Source organism: Haliotis cracherodii, unplaced genomic scaffold (assembly GCF_022045235.1).
Source record: "Haliotis cracherodii isolate W230 unplaced genomic scaffold, xgHalCrac1.p SCAF_4, whole genome shotgun sequence".
In the NCBI taxonomy this organism is placed as follows: Eukaryota; Metazoa; Mollusca; class Gastropoda; order Lepetellida; family Haliotidae; genus Haliotis; species Haliotis cracherodii.
Genome location: NW_027266297.1, coordinates 66,468,337 through 66,491,829, shown reverse-complemented (window position 1 = coordinate 66,491,829; position 23,493 = coordinate 66,468,337). Strand labels below are relative to the sequence as shown.

The following is a 23,493-nucleotide window of genomic DNA, read 5'->3' as shown; positions in this document are numbered from 1 at the left end:
TGACCATGCACATACATCATTCATGTACTTGCATCTGTAGGACAAAAACAAAGCTCATTTATCAAAACTTTGTTAAATTAAAATTTGAAACTGGTAGATATACAAAAAAAAATCCATTAGCACACTGAGATACCATGCCACAGTTAAACATTAATACCCCACTCAGACACAGTATACTGACTCCGAGCCAACCAGTCCTTGTTTTAGCCCCTAATGCTGAGCGCCAGACAGGGTAACAACAAGTACCATCTTTTAACGTCTATTGGTATGACGCGGCCGGGGATCGAAGCCCGGACCTTCCGCTCTCCGGGCAGACGCTCTACCACTAGACCACGGAGGTGGTTCCATATAAAGAAGAAAGGAGACGGTGGTCTTATTTATAATTCAAACCTTTTTATGTCATCTGTGCCTAAAGAAAAAGAAAAAAAATATCTCCTATATTTTGGCACTAACATGTGCCTTTATTCCTGGAATAAATGCTGAAATCCTAACTTGTGTACGCTATTAAAGCCATGAGCCATACTGTATTACTGTGTCTATATTAATCTTGGAAATCATGTTTATCCCATAACTTTAGTGCAATTTCCAAATTAAATAATTATGAAATAAAACATTAACATAAATATGAATGAATTGCGGAACTGCCATCATTATAGTATTAATGATACTTTGTGCAAAGATATTGTATCCATATCAGGCCAAGTCAGTATTATTTCACACATTAATCATTGATATGACACTGATAACACATCCATGGTGGGTAAACAAAATCAGCTTCATCGTTATCAGATATATATATATATTATGGGATAATTTTATATATATATATATATCAGGGTTTACTGGGATAGGTCTTCAGCAACCCATGCTTGCCGTTAAAGGCGACTGCTTGTTGTAAGAGGCGACTAACGGGATCGGGTGGTCAGGCTCACTGACTTGGTTAAAGCATGTCAGTGATCCAAATTGCGTGGATCAATGCTCATGATATCAATCACTGGATTGTCTGGTCCAGACTCGATTTTTTTAGAGACATATAGCTGGAATATTGCTGAGTGTGGCGTAAAACAACAAACCAACCAAGCAAACCATCTAGGAAATAGTAATGCAGGGTCATTCAGTGGGGAGGAAGAGAGAGGACAATCTTTATGAAAATAGTACTGGTCTTGAAAAAAATATTTCCCTTGAGAAACAGCTTAGTAAATTTCCCTCTTGCCCTTAATGCATCCTTGGGGGTGGTGGGGGGATATTGTTTAAGAACCCCCTAAAACCAAACCAGTGAGTAATGAAACAGTCATTACCTGTTTTAGTTAGCCTTGCTCCAAGGCTGTACTGAAAGAAAAGTCCATGGAAGTGTAGTAATTCTATCCTCCTAATAGGCAAGTCTAGATATGTGGACAGTATATAAGGGCTCCAGTTTCTTATGGGGACAACTTGTTCTTATTTTTTAAAAATCTAGAATTTATGATTTAAACTAATAATTAGTGCCTTAGAGACTTATGCAAGTCTAGCTTGTAGTGTCTATAATCCCACACATAACTGTATAAACTAGCACTTCTTCAGGCTGTTGATAGCTGCAGGCTGCCTGCTTAGGGCTGTTATGTCCTTGAGCACTTGCTATCAGATTTGTGGGGATTAAAATACCAGCCCTAATTATAACTTGAACAATGCTGCCATAAAGTCTGTGTAAATACTTCACATGATGAGAGTGTAATTAAGAAAAGAGTGATGTTACTTCAATATGATGAAGTCACAGTCGGCTTTGTGGGGATTAAGATTCCACCAACTGAACAACACACGCAATCTGACACCTAGACTTGCACAAGTCTCTGAGGCAATAATTAATAATTTAAATCATAATTTTAATATTATGTAAATATAAAGAACAAATTGTCCCCATAAGAGACTGGAGTTCTTAGTTAGGTGTACTGTCCACATATCTAGACTTACCTATTAGGATAGAATTACTACACATCCATGGACTTTTCTTTCAGTACAGCCTCGGAGCAAGGCTATCTGAAACCCATTGTGGATAAATACTTCACTTGATCATCATGTGGATAAATACTTCACTTGATCATCATGTTGATAAATACTTCATTAGATCAACATGACACATTTAATCATATACAGATCTTCAATGCCAATTTATGTGTTTGTATAAATACAATACCACTAAATAAAAAGTTACAAATATTATGACGGATTGAAAAAATGTTGATCTTTATCGGTTAGGATTTATTTATTTTCTCAAGAGCTTTTCTATTAAGTAAACTTAGTCTACTTGACAACATAATCTGTTTATTTTGCCTCCTGCAACTTTACGCAATGACAAAAAGCTGTACAAACCAGAAATTGATTAAGTCTGGCCTAAATAGGACATTCATCTTGTCAAATATCTTACGGCAACCTTGTTACACTTATGAACATGACATTTCTTAATTAATGTCAACTTCCTGCTGCCACTGATTAATTAATACACACATCAAACTGATTAACCCAACAAGATATTAGCATATCTCCTCCACACCTCTGACCTATGGGTGCTATGGCAGCAGTCATTCAAACACTGATCTTGTCTGTGACATTCACACTGTGTAATTGTATTTACTCAACACTAGGCGATGACACAGCTATAATTACAGTGTTCCCGCTGGCTTTTTAAACTGGGACTGGCATCTCTAAAAAATACCAGTCCCCCCAATTTCTGTATGTCCCAACTTTGTACACACAAAAAAACTTACCTGGTTTTAATTCTTTCAAAGTCATGTTCAATGCAGTGTATGTTGATGGCTGACATATTCAATGATGTTACCCCTGAAGTAATTTAGTTAGATCTACCCGTCATTCATACAAAGTTCAGTCACAATTTTCCGGAATATTTCACTTTGGTTTGAGACTAAATCGCTACAGATGGATATTTAACCTCAAAGAAAAGCGAAATGTTATTTCCTTGCTATAAAATAGGCAATGGGACTTGGACTCCTCTTGCTCTAGGTGTTGCATTTGTTTTGAAGATTTTTGACTATGGATCATAAGTGAAGAGTCTTGATGTTGACTGATATATATCGCTCTTGTTGTACAAGCTGGTGTCTGTCCTGCACGAAGTGAGATAAACACGCCACGGCAAACAGGTGACAATACCAGATTAACTGCACATACACATCTGGAACATAACACCGCCACTCCGGTGGTTCAAGGTCACAGAATTTCTCATAGTCGTCACACATTACACCAGTTAATGTATCTGCTCAAGTGTGTCATACAAAGGGGGTTTTAGACTCCAGTCACAGGTTTGGTGTTGATCACATCCAATACAGCCAATGCCCAAGTCTATAATAATGGGCAAGTCTAGATTACAGCAGTTTCGGGAAGTTTCTGAAAAATGAAAAGAGTCTCTGGGCTCCTTTTTATTATATTTTATTAAGATAATTTTCTGGTTTTTTTTGTGTAAAATCAGTTCATTTTAGAGAGTAGATCTTAGTCTATTACAGTCTGTATGGTGTTTTCAACTGGCAAACACTTGTTTGTCCACTGATTTCCAATTTGTTAATAATTACTATATAAGGAAAACAATGTGAACCTGGGGATGTCCATATCCTGGTTGTGAGTAACTCTATCTTTATTGTAGGTGTGTGTCACTTCCTGCTTGTCCGGCAGCATACATAGTGTCATACTGCTTTTTATACAATGTCACACTGTTTTGTACTGCTTTGTACACAATGTCATACAATGTTGTACTGCTTTGTATACAATGTCATACTGTTTTGTACTGCTTTGTATACAATGTCATACAGTGTTGTACTGTTTTTTATACAATGTCATAGTGTTGTACTGCTTTGTACACATTGTCATACAGTGTTGTACTGCTTTGTATACAATGTCATACTGTTTTGTACTGCTTTGTATACAATGTCATACAGTGTTGTACTGCTTTGTATGCAATGTCATACAGTGCTGTACAGCTTTGTATGCAATGTCATACAGTGTTGTACTGCTTTGGATACAATGTCATAGTGTTGAACTGCTCTGAATACAATGTCATACAGTGTTGTACTGCTCTCTATACACAGTCACACAGTGTTTTCCTGCCCTGAATACAATGTCACATATTGTTGACCTGCTATGAATACAATGACACATCGTTGTATTGTTCTGTATACAATGTCATACAGAGTTGTATTGCTCTGTATACAATGTCACAGTGTTGTATCTTTTTTTTATTACCTGAAGCCTGTCCAATGTGTCTTGATCAGTAATATGATATGTCACTGATGTGAAGTCAAATCTACAAACAACAAGCATGAAATACTCATATCCCCTGCCAATATGACATGGCCAGTTGTGTGCAAGGCATTAGCCCCCCAGAAACAAGCGGTACCGTCATTTTCAGTCTAAGTAAAAGTCGTTGCTATGGAAACTCGAAAAATAATTTTTCCCAAAATCCCAAACTATCAAAAGGGACTAGATTACCACTAGGCCTATCTATATGACAAGTTATGGTGAAGAAATATTGAAGCCATTTCTAGTAGGTTATTCAAAGTCATTGCCATGGAAATTCGAAAAATATGTCTTTTCAAACATCCCAAACTATCAAAAGGCACCAGTTCACCACTAGTCCTATCTATCTGCCAAGTTTAGTTTAGATATCTCTCATGTTTTTTTAGTTCTGCTCCTGAAACAAAACGGAAGGACAAACAGCACCCATTCCCATATCCTATAATATTCACCAGCCTACCCTGGTCGGCTAATCCTAGAGTTGATTTCAATGTGAGACAACTCACCTGCCCACATCTACATGCATATGATCCTTTTGAGTGGCCTATGGTGCTAGACAATAGCAACATAATACCATATTTCACAGCTGAGTGACACACATACTGGCATTGTACCACATCTACCTGTTTACTTCACCACTTTATGGTGAATCATGTCGGCAGTGTCCAGCCTTGTCGTTAGTTCCTTGCAAACCCCTCTCAGGGGCACCCCCCGAAACTCCTGGACGTCGCACACCCCACCACTCCAATTTCAGGTGAGTTCTGCAACATCATCCACTACAACCTCAATCTCATTAAAATCAGATCTTAGTTCTCGCTACAGCTAAACAGAGATCTGAGGACATCCCATTACGGCTCACGTCAGATCGACCTTATGCGAACTTTGACCGACCAATGGAATGACCAATCAGAAGGCAGCTTTCTCATGCTTTACGGCACTAATTTCAAATTGGCAACTACGCTTCGAAACATATTTTGACAAATTCTCTATTACAAATTTGAAACCCGGACAAAAGAACATTCTGGAATGGCTAATAGATGGTCTAGATTGTATGGATTCAGTCGTTAAACCCGTAACTATCGTTCGGAGTTAAACTTTTCGAGGTTGCATGATTAGAAATCACATTCCGACTGTCACTTTCATAATCTGGTAAGCGATGCTCTGATTGGTCGGATGAAAGGTCATTCTGACGTGACCCCTTATGGGATGTCCTTAGATCTTTGCTTAGCGGTAGCAAGAACTGAGGTCTGATTTTAATGAGATTGCTACATCCTAAGTCATATTACATCATTATTACCACAGTATCTGATGATAACAATCTTAACATAACATTGCACACTCCTGTCACAGCCATCGCATACAGAAATGAAATCATAGTTATTAGTGTGTTATGAATCATAACCCAATACCACACTGTCTTAACACAATGAAATCATTAAAACATGGAAGAAATAAGAACCATCCCTGATTTTATTTGATATTCTCATGCAAACCAATCTTGAGTTTTATACCAAAAATGGTGAATGAGGTGTTTTGTCAATTCCACCAGTTCTTGAGAGTGTATTCAATTTCAAGCTTTCATTTGTCTTAGTTTAAACATATTTGATTCACAAAAATTGAAAGGGATCGATACAAGTTCTCCAACTTAGGACACCTTATCCCAGGTTTTTCATTTGGTTTAATCTTTAAATTAATAGGACAATAATGTTGGAAGGGAACCCTTCCTTGAAGCTGATTGCACAACATGGAGGACATTTTATTGTCATAGTAGGGAAAACAAACAAAACAGAAAAAGATTGTTTAATTCAAAAGTGAAAATGACGGACAAGCTTTTGGGGGGCTACTAAAATGTCACATACAGTCTGTGAGGGTCATTGACTCATTTGAGGTATTCATGGACAAAATATCTGAAGCCCACACCTGTAATTGTGACCAGCCTCTGATGTCTTCGTCTGACGAGATACAGACCTGGCAGTTATTGTTATCCCTTGTTTTGCACACAAACCTATTGTAAACCACGTAATCTGAAGTCTAAGCGTACCTTTCCTATGTAGCATGAACCAGCCAACCCATCCAAACTACACCTGCATGGTCTTTTTGACATATCACTATGGAAACAACATGTTCCATATACTCAAAGTGAATCATATCGTGACCTACAGCTTAAAACTCCTCTCTGTTTCTTAGAGAGTTTAACTGAACTATTTCTTAAATGTGTTGATGAGGGGGGGGGGGGGACTTTCCTCTTGCCCCAAATATGTATCAGATTGTCATCAAGCTATCCTCGTCTTTCAAGACAAATATTTTTGATACTTTGTTGACAAAGCTGACAAAATTTATGGATAACAACTTCTTTAACACACTATGATAATATGATAACAACATTTCGGTATAGATCCTTACACTGTTGTCAAATGGATCAATACCAAAATGTCATTATTATAGCATACTAAAGAAGTTGTCCGCAAATCGTGTCTACCGGTATTCTTTCTACCCATGTTGCTGTCGTAAACACAAGACTGCTCAGTCAGTATCTTACGATAATCAGTTACTTTTGACCTTTCCGTATATACCAAACACACTTTATGCAATCAATTGTACATATATACTCTGCTGTGCTCGTGATTATAACTATAGTTCTTTTCATACGGCCAAGTTATTGTGTGCCGTGCCATCTGTTGCACAATAGATGCAGGTCATGCAAGCCAAGGTTCTCGACACTTACACAACGATATGTACATGCATATTGTTAAAGTGTTGTCAGTATTTGTTCTTGGGTCATTACATTTATTTCATAATTGTAATTGTCTGGTTCCAGACTAAAGATATCTGCAGTTTTCTGTTGGTTTTGTCATCTTATTGTATGTGAAGTTCAGAAATGATATGAATGATTTGTCTATAATACCGTATTCAACGTAATAAGCGCCCAGGGCGCTCTTACAATTAGGAATAGGGGGCTTTTATTAGAATATTATTTTGGTGAAGAAACAGAGTTGAAAGATAAATTTCGTGGTTTATGCTGACAGCCTGAAGTGTTTATGTACGACAGATATATTTTTCCAGAATTTATTAGCCCATAACTAAGGGTGCATATAACACACGAGTGCGTATTATACGCGAATAAATAAGTCTTGTGTACATTGATCAATCAGCAGGGGTGCTAATTGGAATTGTTCACCAGCCAATATATTAGCAAATTTCACCGTGGGCGCTTATTAGAGCAGGGCGCTTATTATGTCGAATACGGTAATGGTGATATTCATATGACATACATATGAATTTGCTACAACAGAGGGTTCCTCATTTGTTAATAAACAATTTAGTTTCCAAATTGTAAATTGAAACAAACTGACTGCCTTGTACTTTTACTGAGATAAATTATGGAAGGACTCCTATTAGATTGAAAGAAACAAATCAATAACTATTTTCAGTAAAACATGTCTGTCATCTGTCTTTGCCATGCTCAGTAATCAGGAGTGTACAATTATTTTATAATGATGTAACAATACATATTGTCATAATTTTATAGGATGGTTTAATAATTTACATATTTTAGAAGTAGTAATGTATTTCAAAGCATGCCTTAATACAGAATGCAAATATAATGTTTTTTAATTGGATTATTTAGCAAAATATACTTACATTCAATTTTTAGTTTGAGCTATAAATAGATATTCTAATGGACTCATGGGACAAGGTGTTGTAGATTAAATGATAGTTTCAACTGATATTTTCCATTAAGTTAAAAATTTCAGGTACTTACTCATGAGAAGTCTGATCAATTTCTTTTGTGTTGTGTCTGAACGTAGCAAATGTTGACTTAACATGGAGATCATTAACTTGCATACGAAATGCGACAGATTGTATTGGAAAGAGCAACATTCAATCACATTTTAGAATCAATCTGCAACTAAGACACCTGCAATAAGTTGGCTGAAATATTTGATGCTAACACTGATACAGATACAGCTGTTGGTACCCTCACATCAGTGTTGTTACATCAGTGTGGTGAATGCTTTAGGAAGAGGGAGAAATGTTTTCATACCGTAAATCAGACTTTTTGGTGGGAAGAAGAATGTGAACATTTGAAACAATCTAAATATAAGCTGTTGAGTGAATTCAGGAAAAGCAATACTAATTCTGTTTTACAGTTGTATCTCAAATAATTTCTACTTGTGATTACAATAATGTATTACTATTTATCACATAAACTGCTTGTACTGAGAATTGGGAGCTGAGAGGCCTACATTATGCATAGCACAATGCTGAGTGACTAATGGGCAGATCAAACTCATTCATCAACTTGTGTGGTAAGTGATACAGCACTTGCCTTGAAAATATATGTAACCTTCCGCAACATAAAAAAATAATCATTCAGAATCTGATTCCGTAATCCGTTAAAACTTTAACGGGTTCATCTTTTACATGATTCCACGCACCTGTAGGATCGTACCACCTTAGATTGATAAAACGTTTTTAGAGACTCTCGCCTTTCATTTTGTCATTGCAGTTGTCTTTCTACTTGAATGTTGATAAAATGTTCATTATTTTCAGACCATATATGTGATAATTGCACATTTGTTTACAAAAATTAACACACCTTGATACACTGCATTTGACCTCGCACGGAATGCTGGGTACGCGGTGATGTCATAGATGTAGCGAGGAGTACCTTTCGGAAACAAGCGAATACACTGCGTTCGCTTTCCAAATGTTCGTGCGATAAATAAGACTTAACAGGTATGTCAATTTTTCTAACTAGGAGCTATAATGTTTAGCGTCATCTTGTGTCGGTATAATCTTCACGAGACAGCAACTAAAAATAGCATATTCAGGCGTCGTGACCCACATTGGTTTGAATCGTCAATGGCGGCAGCCATGATGTTTGTACTCGTTATGTGGTGAAATCCATATTCCGATTGCAAACCGGTAATGCGGCTTGGCAATGCTTCATGCATATCATGAATGTTGTCTTTAATTTATTCACACAGATAGCCATCATCATTTTTGTCTGCCAATACGTTTTGTAATAAATTATTTCATTCTCAAATATTTTGGGCTCCCGTCAGTTTCGTTCAGCAATATGCAGACAGACTAGATCTTTGAATGATCCCCACGGCGCGCTAAAGTTTGTGCACTAGCTAACTAACACTCATTTGGTCCTTATTTCCTGAATTGAGTAATCGTTTGCGTTATGGGTAGTCAATGATCGGTTTGTTCTAATCGGATGTCAGCCACTTTAAGTAGAAAGTGTTGGCGGAACTTCGTATTAGACGACGCATTTCCAGGTAGGCTTGGCTTCATTACCTCCCTTGCCTATTTAACCCTAGCCAGGTAAATTGTAGCGGTTTCATTTTTATAATATAAGCAGTATTAAGAGTAGCAAACCATATTACCGATACGAATGTTAACCGGCAGGTTAAGCCTGTGTGATGATGGACGTATGGTATCTGTAAAATGTTTCATCTGCGGGGGCCATTTTGTGACCTCAACCCAGTGTTCAGTGATGCGTTTCCGTGCCGGTGTTGTGTCCTGTGAATGCATACTTGTCGAGTGACGAATGCCCCACCACCGCGGAAGTACCTAGGAGCGGAGGGCTATCTCACGTCTTGTCGCATGATACAGTCCACCATTCCATTACGAATTTTGTTCATGTTTGCAGGTGAAACGAGAGAAGAGCCCGAACAAAAATATGAGTGACAAGAAGTCTCCTAAGAAACAGACCAGGTCATCCAAGGAAATAATCTGCACTGTTGTACTCTTAGATGGAGAGAATTTCGATGTGCCGATTGATGTAAGTTGTCATTTTGTTGTTGTGTTATGACAGTGCTATATATTGAATATGATCCTGGATGCATTTTATTATTTATTTTTAATAGAATAGCCTATATGTATATATAATAGCCTTTCTTGAATCACTTGACATCTTTGAAGCCTCCAGGACATATAAATAATTGCTGTAATTAGATAAAGCAACCTTTTTTTATGAAGTGAAATGTATAATTATTTTTGATGTCCCACAGCAAATGGTTTTCAAAATGCGCTACTAACTGAATAGTTTGTTGGTTTTTCTCCACCAATTTTAAAGCGAATGTTAAGCAATATTTAATAAGACATTCATCTGCATCACTACCATGTGTGAAAAAGGTTATGTACCTTTTTGAATCCTTGAGACCTTGGCAAATGCTGATGTCAAAGTACAGGTCTTATGTTATACACTGACATGATTCTTTTTTATTCCAGAAAAATGCAGTAGGTCAGCGATTGTTTGACAAAGTTGGAGATCACATCGATCTCCTGGAGCGGGACTACTTCAGTCTGACCTACACAGATGACCGAGACCCAGCACACATAAAGGTGAAACAAGCATGTCTCTTTCCCTCTGTGGAGACCTTGAGGCCTTACTGCTTCCGGGGTCTTGTGCCATTGGAATGTTGGTTTATGTTTTCTGTTATTTTCAGATTATTTTGTCATACATGTGCAGATTTCAAGGATATTTATTATGCAGTTTCTGGGAATTTGTGATACAAGAATATCTGTGTGCAAAACTGGAAATATGAATGGATTATTTTCTGTGTACTTCATGGACATGGCTTAAATATTTGGATGATTATGAGAAGCGGCAGCACAACTGAAGGCTGGAATGGATGTTTTTGTGGATTAATACAAGTGATGGTCTGCTGTACATGTGTGGATTCACTGAGAAGCAGGATGACAAGTTGCACAATCCACTTGTGTCTCACTGGAACCGATATCTGGATACAAGTCACTCTGGATTTATCATTTACACCCTAAAGTGATATCAACATGATCAGTCTGTGGCTGGGTTTCTAGTTAAATGTCTTTAAGTCTTGTAAACTTGGCAAAGAAGGGTCCATATATTAACTCTACAATCAAATATAAATTTCAAGTGACAGGTTTAGGCCAGGATGTCTAAGAATTTCACAGACTGATAGTTGATTTAGCTGAAACATTGCTGACTGTAACTTGAAGTATTCTTCAATATTGTGACACTACTTTAAACATTCCCTGTATAAGTATATAAGGAATTATGCTGGTCTTACATCTTATACGTGGCAGTTTGGGTCTCGACAGGCAGACATACACAGCTTTTTTTACACAGCTTGGTGAGTGAGAATTAAGGGTTTATTATGTTTGACATAAAATGGATTTCATAATTCAAAACTCAATTCACATGGCCTTCTCTAAATGTAACTGTACCTGTTACCCTGCAGTAAATGCTTTAGTAACAACTATATCCTTTATTTAATGATTTAACATTTCTTTTAAAGGACAAAAGGTATTCATTTAGCAATAAAACTTTCGTTTTATGGTATCCAAGTTATTGCCAAGCCATGTGTGCAGGGAGTTTACTGGAGGAAGCAAATTATCATGATGTTGGAAATTTTTTATAGGACTTTTGTCTACTTATTTAAGAAAAAGTGAAAAATATCATTAGGACATTCTTCATGATACTCGATTAGTGTCCCAGAATGGAAACCAATTCGAAAACTCTGCTGTCTTTACTTATTTGAAGTAGTAGTTATGTGTAATTTTCCCATGATACTTGCAACCACGTTTGTGACCTGGACTTATCTCAATACAGGTCTGATGCCTGTAAAAAATATATTCAGGTTTACACTACACTGGGCTGTCATGCAAAATATGTTCGATATTTATGCTGTCATGCATGGACACACACTGCCAGCTGTTGCGTTCTGTCATAAGGCCACAAATCAGATCGACACCTTAATGTTAATATGACAATGTGCATGGAATCTAGACAATTGCAGGTCTTATATCAGTGTATATTTGTGAATTATTTGACAATGATTGGTCATATATGCAAAATGTTCGGAAATATGTTCAGCATAGATAAAATAGTACGTCAGGATTTGAAATACATTTCCACTTTTCTGCTTTATGCACATTTTTGACAAGTTAATTAATTTTCAATAATGATAGTCTGTCATCTACCCAACACGCTCAGTATTTCCCATTAGACCAGATCAAAATTACATCATTGAACGTGTTACAATGTATTACATGGTGGAAGCCATGACCTTCCAGTGCCCCACAAATGTTACATGTGGCAGTTTATCTTATGTTAAACAGGTAACAAACTGTTTTATCTAGCCTGTATACCAAATATCATGTACACATGTATATTGTGTGCTAACTTTATGGCTATCCTATTATTAGGTAAAAAAATTCCTTAAAAGAACTTTGAACAAATAAATGGTTGTCTTCTGGGTGACAATTTCAGTTTCAATGACACTATTCATTCTAACAGCTTTTGATCTGACTGCCATGACCACAATCTGTTATATACTTGTGTAGAATGGGATTGAACTGCTCAAGTGTGTTAAATCAGTGATGCCTGGTTTCATGTTTAATATAACTGCATCATAATTTGACACTAACTATGCTGGTTAGAATGACACAAATGAGGGAATTACTTTCCTGGACAGGCTCCCCTTTGTAACACCTGTGATGATTTTGAAACATCAGTCTTTCATTTAATGAAGTGAGGTCAATTGAGATACTATGTATGCAATGCTCTAGTATTTGTCCAGTGATAATGTAGTTGTTATATTTGTATTAAGGCTATAGAGGCAGGTATGTGTGGTATGCAAACTGTGTCCTAGTATAATGGGTGGTGTATACGCTGTATATAACCCCTGGCTGAATGACACCTCTGACCTACACCAGTGCGTCACAGGACAAATAGTTTCAGCCTCACAGCTTGGCTGAGGTCATTCAACTGTGATACAAGTAATTATGGTTGAACTTTGTTTGGTTGATAGAGCATCACTTATTCTTGAACAGTTACAGTCTGTGTACTCAGTAGACCAAATCCTGATGTAAATAAAGGATGAAACTATTAAGAAGGACGTCGTGTATCCAGTGATACCTAAATGATACCTTAATGAGGTGACAAGTATAATTCTCTCATGGTCAGATTGTTACCTTCCTTGTGCAATAAATAAACATTTTCGCAAGGTGGTCAGTGGTCGAAATTATGCATGAAAGTGAAGGTCTCCTTGTCATAACTCCAATGTTAAATTTGTAAGATTTAGATGGCCCCTAGATTCAAATGCTATTGCAGCAAGTTTCAATGACCCCCTTAATGTTTGACACAGCTGTGAATATTCAAATTAGAAACTTAAATTGTAGGGATGAACAGTATGCAAGGTTAACTCTCAGCTGTGGATATAATTGGGTTTGACCAGGATAATACTTGGTAGGTGACCTGGATAGAATGTAGTAAGTGGGATGGATAGAATTGATAGGCAGCATTAGAAATTGGCACTAGTCCTGTAGTCCTTGCCTAACTTTCCAACAGTTTAGATATCATGAGGACAAGTAGAAATTTACCAATTTTAAGGGTTTTGCTATATGTTATCAGTGGACTAGTGGACTAAATATGTTAGTTTCTACCTACTGGATAGGTGAACTGGTTAGTTCATGGCTGTTCATGGTACATTTGTAATGTGTTGATAAATTACTCTTGTTCTAAATGACAGATAGTCACGATATGGCTGAAATATTGCCGATGTGACTTAAAATTTTAACTCACTCACTCACTCTAAATGACAAACTGTCTAAACCAGATTTCCATTTCATTATTTTGAAGGCTGTATAGTGTTAGGATACGGTTGACATAGCTGTGACACCTCTGTGATATTGCTGTGATGTCTCTGTTTTATTGCTTTGATGTCTCTGTTTTATTGCTGTGATGTTGGTCACATTTGTGTTACCCCCAGTCACTCACTAAGGGGTAATAGTCCAGAAGGTTGTGACCGGCACACCTGTTGAGCTGATAGATGCTCTAACTTCAGATCTGATTAGATTAATATTTGTTGTCCCAAAGCAAAGGTGCATATATCTGTGCTATCAAGTTGTTTAATGGGGGAGATTGTCCTAGATGCCCAGCTACCCGGTAAACATATTGTATTACTGTATCAGGCATTTGTGAATGTAAAGAATATTATATTCATTTTCTCAATTCATTTCCTCAATTCATTTCCTTAAACAATGAACCTGATGAGATTTTGAAGTTGTCCATCGTTGTGTATTCCAAGTAGTGGTGTAATGATACAGTGATACAATATTGTATCCCGATACGAGACCCATGATACAATACATTGATTTATACCCCCTGTATTACAATATCTATGATACATTATATAACAAGTTATATTGGTGTAATAATAACAAGTGGTTCAACAAGCAGCTAACACAGATTCTCTAGAATGTCCAAGGTGTTATAAATGGGATATCATTTACAGCGCCCTCTAGCGTATATGTTTCTGCCCTAAAATATTCCATCTTTTATCTCTGAAATTTAAAAGAAATGATTCAGGTAGGGATTCAACTGTTAATAGAAAGAATATCAGCATATAAAAGTACTGAATCGGGCTATGAATCATTTCCCTCTTATAGTAACTGGATACGTGTCATATCGCTACCCCACCATATCCTTACACCTCTGATACCAAGGGTGTTGAGTTGCTTTGAGTTATTATTGTTTTGTATGTGGAATAAGTCCAGACATGTTGTTTGGGACATTCTTTCCTGCATTAGTGTCATGTGGCTACATGGAGGATAACAATTGTATTTTGCAACAGATGTGTATCTTTTGTAAATGAATTACTGTTATCATAAAAAGAAGTACTTTACTGGTTTATTTGAATTGTATAAGTACTTCAACAGATACTTATGGTTAAAGTAGTGTTGCTTCACTGAACAAATAGAGAAAGAATTGGGATGTTGACAGAGCCAAGAATGCCAATGTTATGACTGACGCCTACTTGGTGAACCACTGATTACTTTATCTGAGATTTGAAGACATTATTTATATATCATGCTTATGTTCATTAACTGTGAAATCATTTACGGATGTATTGATTTTATGATGCATGAAACTTGTCATGAATACTTTCATTCTCATTACTATAATGCAAAGTTTGAGACCATATTTTATTTTATATTGTCAGTAGTTTACTTTTGAAAAGATACGATCAAACAGAAAGAGGGTTAAACTTAAAGTCATAATTGTCATGTACATCGATAAAATATTTGGATGGTTCATTGGAATCATAACCTTATGTCTCATTGATGATGGAATATGTTTTTGATTTCAATTTCCTTTTTGTTTCAGTATTGGTTAAATCATGAAAAGAAAATATCAAAACAGAAGAAACGTAAGTAGTTTTTAAAAAATGAGCAGAATTATTTCTCATTGATTGGTCGTCATGAAACTGTTTTTGGTATATGTTCATTAGAATGTTCCTCGCGAACTACTGCTTGTTGCACAAATCATATGACCATTGTATCATTACAGAATTCTGATATTTATGCAGGACATCATTGATTGTTGTTCATATTCTCAATCACTGGTTTGACAGGACCAGTCTCGGTAATCACAACCCCTGTATGAAGCTGGAATTTTACTAGGCACAGCGTTCAACAGAAAAAAACCTATTTGAATTGAGGCCTGTTGCTAGAAATACATGTTGGGATCAGTTGCACTAACTCTAAGGGAAGTAACTGAAGTTAACGATAATACTGTCAAAATAAAATTTTCAGCAGGTGCCCAGTTTTCTCATATCAGTGCATATTTGTTCCTAATTTCAACTCCCATGCTTGTCGGAAGAGATGAATATGCTCATCGTAAGAGGCGACTAACGGGATCGGGTCCTCAGACTCGCTGACTTGGTTGATGCATGTCATTGTATCCCAGTAGATCTATGCTCATGATATCAATCACTGGATTATTTATAGACCAGTGTCATACAGCTGGAATATTGCTGTGTGGGGCATTAAACAACAAACAATTCACTTCACCAACATTATTTTCAGGAGGTGCTTGGGTGTTTGAATTTGCAGTGAAGTTTTATCCACCAGACCCTAGCATGTTGCAAGAGAGCCTTACAAGGTAGGTGGACAATAATGATGATGGGGGTCATTGTCGACTAGACTTGTCCAAGCTTCTGTGGTACCTTGATCCATGGGGATCCGACTCGTGAAGATTCAGATTAGAATCATTCTCCACCAGCCCATGCTTGCCATAAAAGACGACTATGCTTGTCAAAAGAGGATCGGTTGGTCAGGTTTGCTAACTTGGTTAATGCATGTCTTTGTATCCAAATTACATTGATCAATGCTCATGATGTCAATCACTAAATTGTCTGGTCCAGACTTGATTATTTACAGACCACCATCATATAGCTGGAATATTGCTGAGTGCAGCATTAAACAACAAACAAACATTCACAAACAAAAGGACCCCTTCAGTGCCAATAATTTTTACTGCGATAGTTAAATTTGATCAAATTTGATTTTGTGCATGAGTAAATGTTCCCGAGCACAAGTGAACATGTTTGTAGAGCCATGCAACTCTTCCTGTGTCAGTAATTCTGGTTCTTCATTTCATTTTCAGATATCTAGTTACTCTGCAAGTCAGAAGAGATATTTTAAGTGGAAGGTGAGTGTTGTCTTATATTTCAACGTTTTTACTGTCTCACACACAGGGTAAAACTGCAAGATGGTTTATTAGTTCATGGAAGTGCAAGAAAACCAATTTAAGGAAAATTGTTTGATAAATCAGTCATGTGTTTTTAAGTGGGATAAATGTTTTGATATTTGCACCAATATCTGTTTGAGGGATGTCTACTAAATTATTCACTTGGTGGGGAATCTGTTCCAGTGTAGATCCCAAATCCCCCTTGCTGGTCATTAGAACCAACTGGACAAAGGACCTGGTATAATACTGGTGAAAATGACATGGAACATAACTTCCTTGTGTGGTATGAAGCACTATGACCAGTAATAAGGCTCGTGTTGTGCTCGCTCGCTCACTCACTCACTCGCTCGCTTGCCTCCATGGCCTAGTGTTAGAGCATTCGCCCAGAGAGAGGAAGGTCTGGGTTCAATCCACTGCAGCGTAGTACCAAAAGCCGTTAAAAGATGTTGTTACCCTAGGGGCAAATACAAGGACTGCTCAGCTGGGAGTCAGTATACTGTATTTGAGTGGGATATTCATGTTAAACCGAGACATGGTATCTCAGTGGGCTAGCACTGTGAACTAGGCATCAGTCCAGACTAGTACAAGCAGCCTCGCACACACACTTGCATCGCTATATAAGTGCAATAAACTTGGAAGCAACGATAAGCCTCACCTCACCTCACCTCACCTCACCTCACCTTGTTATTCGTTTTTCAGGTTACCTTGCTCCTTTGTCACCCACGCGCTCCTGGGGTCATACAGTGTCCAGGCAGACCTTGGTGACTACGACGTCAGCGATCATGGAGCTGGCATTGACTACATCCGCGACATGCCATTTGCTCCATCACAGACAGCAGAACTTCTAGACAGGATACATGAACTTCACAAACAACACAAGTAAGTGCTATGGCATCTTGCTTCCAGGCTGAATTCTGTCATTTGTACGAACAAATATTCCAGGTTTTCCCTCAGCACAAGACTGAAAATTTGACAATATCTTGCACGTGTATACTTGGAACCTTTTCATGACTGGACACAACTACAGACTCGTTGCAATGATTATTTTATATTATTATTAGTATTATTATTAGTATTATTATAAGTATTATTTATTATTATTAGTATTATTTATTATTATTATTTCAGAGGTCAAACGCCAGATGAGGCTGAAAACCACTTCTTGGAAAACTCCAAGAAATTAGCTATGTATGGTGTTGATCTTCACAAAGCAACAGTAAGTTGTCATCTTATGTCTGTAAGCAACCACATGAAATAAGTCTTCTATCACTGCCTGCTTGATATTCAGTGTAGTCACTTCTTTAACCGCACAGAAGTGTTGACATTTCCCACTCTAATCTCTTACAACTGTTAAATAGTTCCATGACAAACAACAATCTACACTCTGCATCAACTGTCATTTGTATAATACACTGTCGCTTAAACCAACACTAAATTTTGATTCCTTGGGAATTCAATAATAGTAAAATTGAATTAGGAGGAATTTAACGAACGTAATCCTGTACATTTGGACAGGTACCAAGTGATGCCATTACCAAAGTAATGAAAGTGCGAGTATAACCTGGAAGTGGTACAAGCTTGCAGTTACGTTTCATTAATGTTTTGTTAATGTTTCAGGATTCCGAGGGCGTGGCCATCATGTTGGGCGTGTGTGCTAGTGGGCTGCTTGTGTACAGAGACAAACTCCGCATCAACAGATTTGTCTGGCCCAAAATATTAAAGATTTCATACAAAAGGAACAATTTCTACATAAAAATACGACCTGGAGAGGTGAGTAAACCTTAAGTAGTACAGCTATTAATTAAACCTCTTAATTTTGAGCATCGATCAGAGGTATTACTCTTTAGACCCCATTTCAGGTCTGAATAATGGCAACTCTTTTAATGACTTGACTTTGTCAACCTGTCTAGTAGTTGCAACCTACCGAGGGTGGTTATATTACTGTGTTATGCTTCTTGTCTTGACAGGAGGGCACGGATGGCCCAGTCGTCTAAGGCGCCGCGATTCAGTGTGCAGTGTTGTGTCCCTTTAACACACCAGAAACCTATGATTTGTGGGTTCGAATCCTGGTTCTATCCGATTATGTTTCTAGGTTTGTCAGCACCATACCCGTGCTCGTGGGTTTCACCGAAGTGGTAAACGTCTGAGACCTGCATTGCTTCGGGCTTTCCTCCCACATTAAGCTGACACGCCCTGATATGACTGGAATACAGTTAAAAGCAGCGTTAAATGCAACTCACTCACTCCTGTCTTGACAAATGGTCATCTATTTTAATTTGCCCTGGTTACCTACCACAGTGTCAAACACAGTGCTTCAAACAAATATGTCCACGCCATAATAATTCTGTCATTGTTGATTCCTTTCAGTTTGAACCTTTCGAGACGACTATCGGTTTTAAACTTGATAATCACAGATTAGCCAAGAGGTTGTGGAAAACGTGTGTAGAACACCATGCCTTCTTCAGGTGAGAATCTTTGTGCGAAGCGATGGTGAACTCACTGGAGAAAACCAGACAGCCACTGTAATTGATCTATTGTAGAAACGTGCGTAGCGGGTTTTATTGGCAGCGAGTTCAAACAGTTATAATATTATTGGACTGATGTTCACAGATTGTCACAGCTCTCATTCCATTTCAAGAAAATTATTCTTTAACAATGTTATAGCCCACAGGCATGCATTCTGCTGTTTTATCTAAACCATTTTTGTATAATAACGTTATTAGTCTGAGGGTTATGACTGATCCTGTGCAAGGTGACAGAGCCTTGGAAACTGATAGTCAGCTGACAATGTTTCTAATACTATGTTTGCAGGTTGCGAGAACCAGAAACACCAACAAACAGCACAGTATTCCCTCGCCTTGGCTCTAAGTTCCGCTACTCTGGTAGAACACTGTACCAGACCCGGCAAACATCGGCACTTCTAGACAGACAACAGCCTTATTTCGACCGCTCCAACCAGAAACGTGCCACATACGCAGATCAGAGAACACGCAGTGTAGATGAATGTAAGTTGCAGGACTTGATCATTGATAAGTTGCTCTCGATTCGAAAACAAGAATACTGTAAGGTTTAGCATTTTCAGTGGGACATGAATCACTATTTCTGTATCAAAGCATTTCAGGGACACCTGGACCCTTCAATACTGCACTTTTTTGAAAACCTTGATGAGCAGGTTTAGTTTCTATTTACATTAAGGCTGAGTGTTAGCCTAGTGGTTAAAGCGCTCTGTTGTCAAGCCAAAGATCTGAGTTCAATTCCCCACAGTGTGTGAAGCCCAATCTTGTTGTCCTCAGTCACAATAGAAATTGTCCTAGTCCTATAGTCCTTGCCATACTGCCCAATTGTTAAGGTATCATAAGGACCTGTAGACATTTGACATTTAGAACGGTTTTGCTATATGGTATCATTATAAGGGATAGTTGATTACAAATGTTGTTTCCGTTGCTGCTCAGCTATCATATTGCATGTATACTAACAAGAATGGCATGAAGCCATATTTACCATCATATCAGAAATAGATCATTAGCCATGATTAGAATGTTATTCCTTTAGTAATTAAACAAATATAACTGACATGTTTACTCGGCTTTAATTCCTTCACTTGTTCTGCTTCAGTGGCCATGCGTCCAAGCTACAGAGAACAATACAAGAACCAATATGGCTACTACCCAGAAGATGCACCAACGCTGGAGAGGACGAAGCACCCCGATGACCGTGACCGTGAGTTAGACAGGTCGTTCCCAGACGAGAGGGACAGACATGATAAGAAGGGATTCGTCAAGACACCCATCTCGGAGCTGGGCCTGGCAGGTGTAAAGCCTTATGATGATGAGGAGGGGGGAACATTGAAGAAGAGACCAGAGGAGTACTCGACCGACACAGCAGACAGGCGAGACAAGGCACCTACAGACCAGGTTGGGCCAACAAACAGATATCATTAAGGGGGGTTTTATAATTGACTATTAGGGCTGCACACATCATATATGCCTGTACTTAAATTGGTGAAGAAGCCAAGATGGATGAGGCGTAAGATAATGACTTTTCTGGATTGAATTGAGTTGAGTTTTTCCAAGGAAAATATTATTGAAACTGAGGACAAAACTCGAAAAGATGCTTAAGAATTAATATGCATAATTTTTGCGAAACACAGCATGTTTTTATTATAGACCCATGTTTTGTGCATGTACTGTGGGTTGGCTTATGTTTAGCCTATGTCGTACATGATGTCAATCACTGGATTGTCTGGTCCAGACTCGATTATTTACAGACCGCCGTCATATAGCTGGAATATTGCTGAGTGTGGCGTTAAACAGCAAACAGACAAACATACCTGTTTTTAGATCAGTGTTAAAAAACTGAGGCCTTGACTTTTATGGACTTTACAAATATTTCCATATTTTGTGTTTTTAATGAAATCTGAGAGGTTAAACTTGACACTTTTGTAGGATGCAACCATGACGAGAGACCCCGCATATGGAGGTAATGATGTTATGGCAGTACAGGCAGGCACACTGGAAGGTCAGTCACCACCCAAAAAGTTAACTAAGGAAGAAGAGAAGGAGAAAAAGAAGAGAGAGAAAGAGGAAGAAAAGAGAAAGAAGGAAGAAAAGAAGAGGTTAGAAAAAGAAGAGAAGGATCGGAAGAAGAAGAAGGGCAAGGACAAGGACCATGAGAAGGTGCCAATGGCAGAGCTCAACATGTCAGAGGACAGGAGTGATAAACTGGTAAGGGGAGACACAGACTAGGGATTGGGATATGGCAGACTAGGGTAGGGGGGCTGGAAGATTGTTGTAGGGGAGCTGGAAGATTGTTGTAGGGGAGGTGGCAGACGAGGCTAGGGGTGCTGGAAGATTGTTGTAGGGGAGGTGGCTGACGAGGGTGGGGGTGCTTGAAGATTGTTGTAGCGGAGGTGGCAGACTAGGGTGGGGGTGCTGGAAGATTGTTGTAGAGGAGGTGGCAGACTAGGGTAGGGGGGTGCTGGAAGATTGTTGTAGGGGAGGTGGCAGACGAGGGTAGGGGTGCTTGAAGATTGTTGTAGGGGAGGTGGCAGACTAGGGTGGGGGTGCTGGAAGATTGTTGTAGGGGAGGTGACAGACTAGGGTGGGGGTGCTGGAAGATTGTTGTAGCGGAGGTGGCAGACGAGGGTGGGGGTGCTGGAAAATTGTTGATTGGGAGGTGGCAGGCTAGGGTGGGGGGGTGCTGGAAGATTGTTGTAGGGGAGGTGGCAGACGAGGGTGGGGGTGCTGGAAGATTGTTGTAGGGGAGGTGGCAGACGAGGGTGGGGGTGCTGGAAGATTGTTGTAGAGGAGGTGGCAGACTAGGGTAGGGGGGTGCTGGAAGATTGTTGTAGGGGAGGTGGCAGACGAGGGTGGGGGTGCTGGAAGATTGTTGTAGCGGAGGTGGCAGACTAGGGTGGGGGTGCTGGAAGATTGTTGTAGGGGAGGTGACAGACTAGGGTGGGGGTGCTGGAAGATTGTTGTAGCGGAGGTGGCAGACGAGGGTGGGGGTGCTGGAAAATTGTTGATTGGGAGGTGGCAGGCTAGGGTGGGGGTGCTGGAAAATTGTTGTAGGGAGGACAGGAGTGATAAACTGGTAAGGGGAGACACACTAGGGATTGGGATGTGGCAGACTAGGGTAGGGGGGTGCTGGAAGATTGTTGTAGGGGATGTGGCAGATGAGGGTAGGGGGGTGCTGGAAGATTGTTGTAGGGGAGGTGGCAGACAAGGGTGGGGGTGCTTGAAGATTGTTGTAGCGGAGGTGGCAGACAAGGGTGGGGGTGTTGGAAGATTGTTGTAGCGGAGGTGGCAATTGCTTTGGCAAGATCAACACCATACAAAGCTGATTCTGGTGGCAGACAGATGTAGGTTAAAATCCGGATTGATGACAAGGGTGTAAAGATTATGATTTCACAATACACGTCACGAACAGGTATAATATGAGAAGATAATGTTTCCTGTACCATGCAAGTGTACCTACATTCATTTGTTGATTTTAGGGGCGGTTGGGTAGCCTAGTGGTTAAAGCGTTCACTCGTCACGCTGACGACCCAGGTTCGATTTCCCGACATGGGTACACTGTGTGAAGCCCATTTCTGGTGGTCCCCACCGTGATATTGCTGGAATATTGCTAAAAGCGGCGTAAAATCAAACTCACTCACTCATATTTTATTATTTTACCTACAGGGATTAGATGAAGCAACAGAGAGAGCAGACCCAAGACATCAACCTGACAGTTCTGGGCTCGATATGGTAAGACACAGTGTCTACTTCCCATTTGTTTTCCCAATGAATACACATTTCCAAGTTCCTTTCAAAATGTTTTTTTTTTATTTTGACGTATTACTTTCTTAATCATTGTCACCGATATCTGTCAAGAGAGCCATGGAGTCATGTTCATCATGTTATTATCATTGCGCTTTGGTTGTATTGTGTAAATATCCATCATATCATACTCTGCAAGCATTGGTTACGTTGCTTGTAGCAGGATGTTACTGTTGCATGATGGTATTTGTTCACAGGATGAGATAATGTTGGCAGCTAAGGCCGGACAGGATGGCAAGTCGCCCGACTCCAAGGTTTATACTTCTTTGTGCTTGTGCTATGCGTGTGGCAACATGCTTCACCTCTTCCTACTTCAGTACATCAGTTCCTGAAAATCAAATTCCTCGTGATTATCCTTTGTCTCTGAAT

General features: G+C 38.8%; 1 protein-coding gene across 8 annotated transcripts in view; it reads left to right on the top strand.

The window, feature by feature from the left end:
- LOC139479171 (uncharacterized) overlaps window positions 1-23,493 on the top strand; it is an 87,348-nt gene that overhangs the window by 48,122 nt on the left and 15,733 nt on the right. For 6 of the 8 annotated variants that reach the window (XM_071261963.1, XM_071261970.1, XM_071261968.1 and 3 more), the window contains exons 2-15: window positions 9,938-10,069; window positions 10,519-10,632; window positions 15,440-15,482; window positions 16,141-16,216; window positions 16,721-16,765; window positions 17,504-17,683; window positions 17,933-18,020; window positions 18,422-18,574; window positions 19,172-19,269; window positions 19,616-19,809; window positions 20,420-20,718; window positions 21,250-21,528; window positions 22,987-23,052; window positions 23,322-23,378. In XM_071261963.1, the coding sequence (XP_071118064.1) occupies window positions 9,938-10,069; window positions 10,519-10,632; window positions 15,440-15,482; window positions 16,141-16,216; window positions 16,721-16,765; window positions 17,504-17,683; window positions 17,933-18,020; window positions 18,422-18,574; window positions 19,172-19,269; window positions 19,616-19,809; window positions 20,420-20,718; window positions 21,250-21,528; window positions 22,987-23,052; window positions 23,322-23,378 (1,824 nt within the window). Of the gene's footprint in view, window positions 1-8,921; window positions 9,016-9,937; window positions 10,070-10,518; window positions 10,633-15,439; window positions 15,483-16,140; window positions 16,217-16,720; window positions 16,766-17,503; window positions 17,684-17,932; window positions 18,021-18,421; window positions 18,575-19,171; window positions 19,270-19,615; window positions 19,810-20,419; window positions 20,719-21,249; window positions 21,529-22,986; window positions 23,053-23,321; window positions 23,379-23,493 lie in introns of those variants that run through there. The other 2 variants (XM_071261965.1, XM_071261964.1) reach the window with 2 other exon arrangements.